The sequence below is a fragment of the Sinocyclocheilus rhinocerous genome, unplaced genomic scaffold (assembly GCF_001515625.1).
Source record: "Sinocyclocheilus rhinocerous isolate Xijiao unplaced genomic scaffold, SAMN03320098_v1.1 scaffold1230, whole genome shotgun sequence".
Taxonomy (NCBI): domain Eukaryota; kingdom Metazoa; phylum Chordata; class Actinopteri; order Cypriniformes; family Cyprinidae; genus Sinocyclocheilus; species Sinocyclocheilus rhinocerous.
In genome coordinates, this window is record NW_015652275.1 from 148,510 (window position 1) to 159,350 (window position 10,841).

General features: G+C 34.8%; 1 protein-coding gene across 1 annotated transcript in view; it reads right to left on the reverse strand.

Annotated features, from left to right (window-relative positions):
- The window catches only part of LOC107714279 (major histocompatibility complex class I-related gene protein-like), a 24,219-nt gene extending 17,155 nt beyond the window's left edge, over positions 1-7,064 (reverse strand). Inside the window, exon 1 of the mRNA XM_016520093.1 lies at positions 7,007-7,064. Coding sequence (XP_016375579.1) covers positions 7,007-7,064 — 58 coding nt within the window. The remainder of the gene's footprint in view (positions 1-7,006) is intronic.
- Positions 7,065-10,841: the final 3,777 nt, after the last annotated feature.

The following is a 10,841-nucleotide window of genomic DNA, read 5'->3' on the forward strand; positions in this document are numbered from 1 at the left end:
TTTGTGAGGATTGTGGGCTTTCCTGGAGTTGTTGGAGCCATTGATGGAACTCATGTTCATATCACTGCTCCAACGTAAACAAGGAGACAAACCAATAGAAAAAGCATCAGTAATAATTTTGCACAATGCAAAGCATTAAAAAAAAAATACATGAAAATATTAAAACATTTCAGTGTCTTAATTAAATGATTTTATTGTAGTTACATTAAATGATTGGTGTTGTGCTGTGGTTTGTCCAAGAAATTGATTTTGTTGCTAGGCTTCTGAAAAAAAAAAAGTCTCTAAAGGGATGAGGAAGTCACTAAATCTAGTGACAAAATCACTACATTGGCAACATTGGCACACTTGCGCTTATCAACCACATGGGGGAACCGTGAGCAAAAGTTGCATGGTGTTGCTTTAAACATTTTCATTCTGTCATGATTTCCATGTTTAGATGAACTGATCAGTGTTAGTACAGATGCCTGTGCACAGAACAGAGTCTGTGGACTGAATTGATGGCCATAAGCAACTCAGCCAGGTAGAACTAAGCCACGTCCTCCGGGATACGATCACCAAACTTACTCAGCAACATAAGCAGATCTCACAGTAATCCAGTAGCAGATCCTGCAGAGAAGAATAGAGACACTCATAAACCAGAATGAACAGACAGTGTTGTGGAGAAAAGTGTTCTGTCTTGAAAAATAATGCTCAGGACAGTTTACTTACCCAGAAAAAACCCAAAAAAAACCCAACAACAACCTGCCAATCAGTGCAAAAAAGGAGACTTAACTCTACCAGATGAGTCTCTCATCACCAAATTGCCCTGATACCACACATACATCATGGAGACGTCTATTTGATGTCTGTATTTACATCTGCCAGACTTGTTTTTTTAGAGTGTTTGTTTTCTGCAATACGTCTGTAGGACTGTAACATCTTAAAGACATCTTCCAAACGTCTTTGACATCAGATAGGAAACGTCTTATAGACGTATTGCAGAAAAGCAAACGCTCTAAATACGTCTTGCAGATGTAAATGCAGATGTCAAATAGACGTCTCTCCGTGATGTACGTGTGCTGTCAGGGATAAGTACATCATGTAAATGGGAGCAATGGCTCAGAGGAGAGCAAGGCCTAAAATAACAAACAAAGAGTTCACTAATTTAAGGAGGAGCTCTAACTAACCTTAAAGAAAAGAAAAGAAATATACAACAAACTTCCCTCACCTCCATTGCTGTACAAAAACGGGTAAAAAGCAGTACTAAAAGAAAAAGGCACTCTCCCCCTACAGCATCCCAGTTAACATACACAATCTAGTGTTTAGAATCACACAGAACAGAAGAGCCACAATACCCTTTTCTCCATCTCAAACTCAATTAGCCACTGCTAATACACAACTATTGTCTCTACATGAGCAACAAGCACGAAGTTCACTCTGGAGCAGGAGAGAAGTGTGTCTTTCCTAGCAAACTCTGAACTGCCCCAATATACTCTAGCACGCTCTCACAAACCAGCTGCAGGTGGTGGTGATTTGCCCTGAGAAGGAGTAGAGAGAGAGAGAGGGAGAGAGAGTGCAGTCCTGTTTGGTGAAATCACACACTTCATTTAAGATCATCAGCAGCAACACAAAATACAATACAACGGTTGTTTTCACGGCTCCTTTTCACAAACTGTGAGGATTTGTTTCACACAGTCAGTAACACTGTAACATCTAAACATCAATAAACTCCAAGTTTTTTAAATACACATTTTAAAAAATCCAATGTACAATTATAGCGCTATATTTGTGCTTTGGCTTTGTGTCATATTATCTTACAAAAACTAGTACACACTGTTTTATGGGTGCAACGGCTGAGAGAGTGATGTAAATTTGACGTCTTTCTCTTCTGACAGCTGTCATCAATATCTTCTAATTTATTTATTGGTTTGTTTGTTTTAGTTAGGAAAGTCATGAAATGCTATCTTGGATTATTAGTTTTGCTACCGGAGCATGAGCATGCAAAAGTGATATGTAAAAATGGTCCATTAATGATTTAAATGCAAAATACTTCAAATACTGAAGTTCAATATTCAATACTGTTACATAAATAGCAAATATTATGTGCCAAACATGAAAAGTTTGACACAGTTTTATTTCCTTATAAAGGAACATAATAAACAGGGTCTGTCATGATGAAGTTTTCTTCATCCAAAAAAAAAAAGCAAAGATGATTGATGGTGGAAGTAACAAAAACAACTAACAACAGGAAAAAAGCCTTAATTCTTTGCAGAATGGAGAGCGTAACTGAAGAATAGAGTTCATTCTTAGAATGAAGCAAAATGACAAACATTTACATGAGAAGTGTCTATGAAAAAGCTTAACCAGAGACACATGCTACAAATATACAGAGGCATAAAACCAGAGCATCTGCTGCTCAAAATTGTCCAGCAACATTATTCAGCACTGTCCCTGATTAATCAAATAAACTGCATTTCTAATCAGGACCTACAAACCACAATCTCAGTCCAGGCTGTGATACGGAGATATCATGATCCGTTCTTATTATACCCTTCTCTTCTTTTACTTTCAGGACTGGACATCTTTCCACAATCAGAGTGAAGTCTCATCTTGACTCCATGTTCGTCATCATAACTGCTCATCTGACCTAGAAAAACATACAGCAGATAATATAAAACTTAACGGAGAAGCACATTCAGGGAAAACAGAGATGAACACAACACATCTCTCACACAACAGGAGACAAAATGCTTTACATTTCATTATATTCAAACAATAATTTCTGAACATTAATAGACTCCCAGTCTTTATGCACCTGTTTCTCATTAAAATTCATGAAAGTAATTAATGTAAATTTAATGTCATAGAATAGCGTAGCACTAATAATAGCGAGGCACAGTCAGTGTTACAACGTTTCCCATCTGTGCAACTGGAATTTAAAACTGGTTAGTGTCTTCTGCTAGTTAACGAAGCATTAAAGAACTATCTAAATAACAGATCTAAGATTAAAATAATAGCAAATTTGTCTCATTTTAAATAAACAATGAAAAATTTACTTCAGCCATAAATGTACTTTTGCTATGGTTAAATATTCAGCGATATCTAAAGAAGATTTTAGAATTTTGGCACAATTTTTTCTGTGTATAGTGTTGATATGGCAATGAGTAAATACCGTAAATTTTGTTATGTTAGCATGTGTGGAAATGTTTAAATCAGGAGTTTAACTAACCCTGCGTTAGTTTGTGCCCCGCTCACCCCTACAGTACATAATGAGAGAGGTTTTGTTTTCCAGTTGAATTTGGTTCATTTAAAAATAGACATTTTTTAAGCTTTCTATAGATGTATTTGTCATGTCTGCGAGGTAAGCAGCCGATGAGTTTCGGTTCACATTTGTGCCGCGCACCAGTTCACGGAGACCGAAACGGCAGAAAGTGCATCCTGTTGGATTTCTTTATTTTACAAAAGCACAATGTCTTGTTGATATTGTGAGTGTACACAAATAAAAGTAGATCCTTTACATTTTCAAATTATGTATTATTACTCTTAACTGTATGGGCAAAAATTACTTTTAAGTTGTTATCTGGAATAAAAGGCCATGACCGTAAATGTGCTAATAACTTCCACGCTCTGCACAAACACTTGGATACGTGCCTGATAGCTACTATTTATCACATTTATTTAGGTTAATATTAGAGTGAATGCTACTACTTAATTATGTTTTAATGATAAGCCATATTTGAGGTGGATGAATGACAGGAGAGCGTTTGGATTTTTCTGCACGATATACTGTAATTACCACAAGGACCAACTGTTAACGATCTGTCCGTCACAGACATGAACAGTTTTTGCTGCGGAGTGTCTATTTACAAAAATTGCAAATAGCATGCCTTGTCGGCAGAGGCTATTTACACTAACTCCACCCACCAACGTGTGGTTGGGCTAGACAACAGTACAAAAGCTGTTAAACAACAGCTCAATGATTTGTTTGCGTGTTATATTTGGTCTTGTGTTTATAAAAATTTAATTAATTCATAAAATTAAACAAGATTGCAATGATTTTATTTGGTCATAAAGTTTCTGATTTGAACTTTAGTGGCAGTAACAAACAAGTTTGATTCATTTCCATGAATCATTTTAAACTGTGTGTTCCAATGAGTCGATTCAAATGATTCAGTGTTTTGTTTTTATGTTTAAGTGTTCACAAAAAAATCATAAATTCATTAACTGAAGCAAGATTGTGGTAATTTTATTTTGCCATCAAGTTTCTGATTTGAACGTCAGAAGTTCAAACGGTCTGTTTCAATGAATCGATTCAAATGATTCAATGATTTGTTTGTGTGTTATTTTTTTGTCTGTTTATAAAAATATAATTAATTCATAAAATCAAATAAGACTGCAATGATTTTATTTGGTCATAAAGTTTCTGATTTGAACTTTAGTGGCAGTAACAAACAAGTTTGATTCATTTCCATGAATCATTTTAAACTGTGTGTTCCAATGAGTCGATTCAAATGATTCAGTGTTTTGTTTTTATGTTTAAGTGTTCAAAAAAAAAATCATAAATTCATTAACTGAAGCAAGATTGTGGTAATTTTATTTTTCCATCTCTGATTTGAACTTCAGAAGTTCAAAACGGTTTGTTTCAATGAATCGATTCAAAGATTTGTTTGGCTGTTATATTTGTTTTTGTTTATAGAATATCATAAACTGAAGCAAGATGATGATTTTGTTTGGTCATTAAGTTTATGATTTGAATAGTAAAATGCAATTAAGTTCGATTCATTTCCATTGAATCAACTCAAACTGAACTTTTCACTTAGTGCAAATAGCGACTGCCTTTTTTTTCTGTAATTAACCGATTAATAATAAAATATTCTCTACTAAAGTTTAGTCGACTATTAAGGGGGCAGCCCAAGGAGATACCTCTGTGTGAAGGATGCTGCTCGGTTTTCATCTCCCTTCCAATCTGATCACCATAACTGCTCGTCTGAGCTAGAAAAAAAAAAATACAGTAGATTATATAAAAACTTCAGCTTGAATATATATACAGCAATTTTTCAATTCTCATTTGCTATGATCCTTGTAGTTTGTGATCATCAAATAAAATATTCGTAATGTCAAAGTATATAGTCAAAACATTTTTTCGAAATGTCTTTAAAACAATGCTATTTAAAAACAAGACATTAAAAAGCAAAAGTGTTGAATATTTATAACTCACCATGTAACCTTCTCTTTTTATAGATGCAGACACAGATCACAATGAGAACTAGAACTATTGGAACTGTTATTAATACTACTTTTAAAGCCCACTGAGATACTGTTTCACAGTCAGCACAATTTCCAGCTGCAAAAAAGAAATAAATAAAAACACAAACATTGAAACCACGGAGTCAAAGCACTTTAAGTGTAATTGTGTGTGACCAGCAATATCAATGTTATGCTCTCTTTTTAATACTTTATTGAGCTTCATCTGTTATTCATGCAGAAGCACCGTTAGTGTATGAAAGCCACTCTTCACACATTCAATCAAAGATGAATTTATGATGATATTTACCCCATTCTATTACAGTTGGTTCCGCCAGACTGCTGTGATTCACAAAACAGTCATAAAACTCTTTGTGCTTTCTGTCGATCTCCACACTGGTTCTCATCTGAAAGGATCCATCGTCATTTGGTCTGATTCCAGATGATGTTTGGTCCTTAATTATAAGTCTGTACAATCTGATATTCATCCTAACAGCTCTGGGGTAGAAGCCAGTGGTCAGACAGGTCAGATTCAGCTTACATTGATCATCAGGAGCGCTCCTCGCAAACACACGAACATCCGGTGGAGCTGGAGGAGAAAATAATAATGCAATTAACAAAGAAACTTTTACAAATAATTTGGTTCTTTGTGCAAAAAAATAAAAAATAAATAAAATAATAATAATAAAATTATATATATATTTCACACTTTTTTTTCCGAGTAAATGATCACAATTACACCTACAGAAGTATACACAACCTTGAACGATTTTCCTATATTTTTATAATTTAGACTAAATTAATAGTGTTTCATCTTGTATCATTTCAGATACAAACCCAGAGTTAAATCAAACACTCAAATAAGGATAATTCAACATTATGAATGTTCAATATTTTAAACTCATCAGTATTTATTTTTTACTAAATGGTGATAAATCTAGATCTCTGTACAATGAGAGAATTAGACACAACCTCCTGAACTTATTCCATGCTCACAAAGACTCGTTACAGCTAATTAAAGCGATCCGATCAGAACTTACTCTTCTTTGTGTTGTTAAATGTGGAGATCCAGTTCAAGCAGGTCTGGAGGTAATGGTGCAGGTGTTCATTGCGTTTATCCCATTCCCTTTTGGTTTCTTTAGCTTTGGGGGTTTTTATCAATCCACTGCAGATTGTCAGAATCAAAGGCCATAAAATCCTCTCCATCAAATCCATATTCATCAAATGCTCTCAGACTCACTGTTCCATCAGGAAGCTTCTCCAGTTCACAACCAATCATTCTCTGAAGAACATGGAGCTCTACAATCACAGAACAACACTCACAACAATATACACTGTATTCAGTACTGTGCAAAAGTCTTCACAACATGTCTGATAATTGATGAGTGAAGCATTAAAGGCACCAGAACACTGTGTGCAGTCTGACAGAGTCCTGATCTGATGTATGAACCAGTCTCTAGAATCAGGTGGTTCTGCAGGAGACTTGGTCCAGTCATCTTCAGTCAGACTCGATCTGACCCAGGATTGATCTTCATTACTGTAATGTTTGATCTGTCTGCCATCAGCAACAGCTACAGCACTGAACTCTGGGAATGTGTCTGCTTTGGAAAGAGCTGTAAACTTGAAGTGGAGTGAATGTTTCTCTGAGGGACAGACACATGCAATGACAAAACTGACAAAATGCGGATAAAACTAACAAACTCTACTTTAAGGAATACAGTAACATTTTATTTTTTACTATATTTAACATAACATTTATAATATTTTATAATAGTGTTCTTACCTTGCTGTGCAACGCTAAGAAAACTGTGAAACAATAAAATAATAACAAGCAAAAACATTCTATACAGAAAATATTTAAAAACTAGAGCCTATCAAATATTTTTTTGTCCTTTACATTTTGGATCTGGATCTTAAAGTGAAAGTGAAAGTTCTTTCGTCTCTTCCGGGTGTTTTTGAGCGCACTGCTGCCCCTCACAGGCGGCTTGATGAAATTACACTTTCACTTTCATTATTATGAAAGGTTATATATGTTGTTATATGTTATAAGGTTATATGTTGAGGAAAAGTCCAACCGTAAAATTATTTAAATTCGTCGTTAACAGTATTATCATTTTTAAACTCTCTTAAAACAGTTTTCAGACTATAGTTTGAGAATATAAACTGAGAACATACAACAAAACATTAGTGACTGCATCTGTCAAGGACCAATCAATCAATCAATCAATCAATCATTACTTCTCCATAAAATGTAGTCTGTATTAAGGTTTGTTTTCTTTTGTAAATGTTGCGTTCAGCAATGTTTTTTCTTGAACTTGTATATTTTGGTGTGCTGACAAAGTATAGATACGTCTAACTCTTTAACAAAGTTAAATAAGTGAAATCTAAATCTAAGAGGATCAACAGAGCGATGCACATCAGTCTGCTCTATAAGGCATGTGTGTAAAAGTCTTCTGATTGAATTTTCACATTAGATTGTCAAATACAGCAGGGTTAATATTTCATTTCTACATAGTCAGCTTTAATTGTTTAAATTTCTTTTCTCTTTGGTGCATCTTTGTCAGACTAGATCTTTGTATTTCCTATATTAACAGCATTTCTGGGCCTCATAATCTCAAAATCTTGATAATTCCCAAGTTATTTTCTGACTCTAAACTGTGTTGCTGTATGAGCTGAGAGAAGTGTCTGATATCAGTGAAGATGTTTCCCTATGTCCATTAACACACAATAAGTCAAGACTCATTTATTTCCTATATTGCACATTTAACACATATTGTTTAAAAGAGGCACATTTACCAGTCATACACTAGCTGTACTTCTGATCAATACATGTTCACTGGGAATTGCACTGATTGCATGATTAAGTTACAGGAACACTACAGGAACACAGGTTGATTTCTATTGATATCTACTAATAAAAACACACACAAAGACAAACATGCAATGGAAAATCACTGCTTCACAACATCATCCTGTGATGTTAAAAACCTTTAAAATGTCCATTCGACTGAAACGATTAGAGAACTGAATATCATGTAACACGAATGTGAAAAGCAGCGTCATATTTGCAGTGTAAAGCAGCAGAACAAACAATAAATCTAGTAAATATGAACTGTTGTAAGTTTCCTTAATAAAGCAGAGCTGACTCAGATTAGAAAATGCTGACAAAGAAACAAGAACTGAAAACAAACAGCGGTTTTTTGCAGAACAAACCTGGATAATTAGAATACAATGTCCATTCAGAATGACGGAATGATCATTTTTCCACAGACCTAAGGTACAGTATAAGAACAGATAGTTTTTTCAGATAGTTTTTCTAAATATATACACATTTACATTCATTTGTTTGATAAATATTATGGATAACCGTACCTTGTAGTCTGTGTCATCAAATCCAAATAATGAAATAATCTCACCATCATAACAAACACTTTTACCATCTTCACTTATTTCTACAATCACATACTGCCAAACTGTCCATACATTTTAAAAGGTCTTCTAACAAGGATATTTAAAAACAACTTTAAAGATATAGTGATCATGCTGAATGTCTGAATGTTCATAACTCACCATCTGATCTTCTCCTTCTGTAGCTGCAGTAACAAGTGAGAAATCCAATTACAAACACACCTGCTACTGTTCCTACTGTAACAGACCATTTAAATTCTGGTTCAGTTAGAACATTTTCCATGTGCAGAAAAAAAAAAAAAAATAAAAAAAAAAATAAAAGCAAACTTTAATAACTGTTGTTTGAGGCACTTTAGTTGTTTGTGGCAATCAGCATGTCAGCATTAAAATAGTCTCTTACTAGAACTTTGTTTGTGACTGTATTTATGATGATATTTACCCCATTCTACTGAAACTGGTTCTGTCAGGCTGCTGTGAATGACAAAACAGTCATAAGATCCTTTGTGGTTTCTGTCGATCTCCACACTGGTTCTCATCTGAAAGGTTTCATCATCATTTGGTCTGATTCGGTAGATGTTTGATCCTCAAGAATAGATTCGTCCAATCTTATGTTCAAGCTTTAATGCACAGCTAGCCATGCATTATTAGGCAAACAGACAGACAGACAGACAGACAGACAGATAGATAAACAGACAGACAGACAGACAGACAGACAGACAGACAGACAGACAGACAGACAGACAGACAGACAGACAGACAGACAGACAGACAGACAGACAGACAGACAGACAGACAGACAGACAGACAGACAGACAGACAGACAGACAGACAGACAGACAGACAGACAGACAGACAGACAGACAGACAGACAGACAGACAGACAGACAGACAGACAGACAGACAGACAGACAGACAGACAGACAGACAGACAGACAGACAGACAGACAGACAGACAGACAGACAGACAGACAGACAGATGCTGCAGCAGACCGTGGAGGATCTGGTTCACAGTTAGAACATTCTCCATCTGCACAATGAAAATAATAAATAAAAAATAATTGTATAATCACTGTTTTTTAATAAACATTAGAAACTATTGAAATGCAGTAAGACACTTTAAACTTAATTGTTTGTGGCCAGCAACAATAATCTATTTCAGCATTATCATGTTCTCATGTTACAAATATGTGAGTGACTGTATTTCTGGTGATATTTACCCCATTCTACTGAAACTGGTTCTGTCAGGCTGCTGTGAATGACAAAACAGTCATAAGATCCTTTGTGGTTTCTGTCGATCTCCACACTGGTTCTCATCTGAAAGGTTTCATCATCATTTGGTCTGATTCGGTAGATGTTTGATCCTCAAGAATAGATTCGTCCAATCTTATGTTCAAGCTTTAATGCACAGCTAGCCATGCATTATTAGGCAAACAGACAGACAGACAGACAGACAGACAGATAGATAGACAGACAGACAGATAGACAGATAGATAGATAGATAGATAGATAGATAGAAGAAGAAAAAAATCGCCATTTGTATTTAAATAAGCAAAAACTGAAGAGTCTATGATCATTATTGCAGTGATTAATATGTTTCTGGCATGTTGTATGTTTGGCAACAATTCTTTTAACCCAAAATGATACAGTGCTTACTTTTTATTTCTTAAACAACCATGTTGGAAGACGTAGAGGAAGACAATGTCAAGATTCATTGGGCTCAGTTTGTGAAATAGTGTCTCAGTGAGCATGAGCAATCATTTTCATGTATGAATTGTTCAGAGTCCTGAGTTTAACCCTACTGAAAGTCTTTGGGATGTGCTGGAGTCGACTTTACAGAGCGGTACATTGGGTGCGCCTTCCAACATGGTTGTTTAAGAAATAAAAAGCTACACACTGCATCAGTTATAGGGTTAAAAGAATTGAACATACAACATGCCAGAAACATATTAATCACTGCAATAATGATTCAGTCCTAAAATCTTAAGCATTTGCTTTTATAACTTTCAGTATCTTTGTAAACAAACATTTCCAAGTAAAATATACTTATACGTTCAAACTTTAATCTCTACAAGCTTGAATTGATTACTAATATAGAATTTCCTTTTTTTTTTTTTTTTTACTTATTCCAGTTAGAAGGCTTCCATACAAAAATACCAAGATTAAACAAAATTAAAGCCGACAAAGCAAAAAAAAAAAAAAAAAAAAAAAAA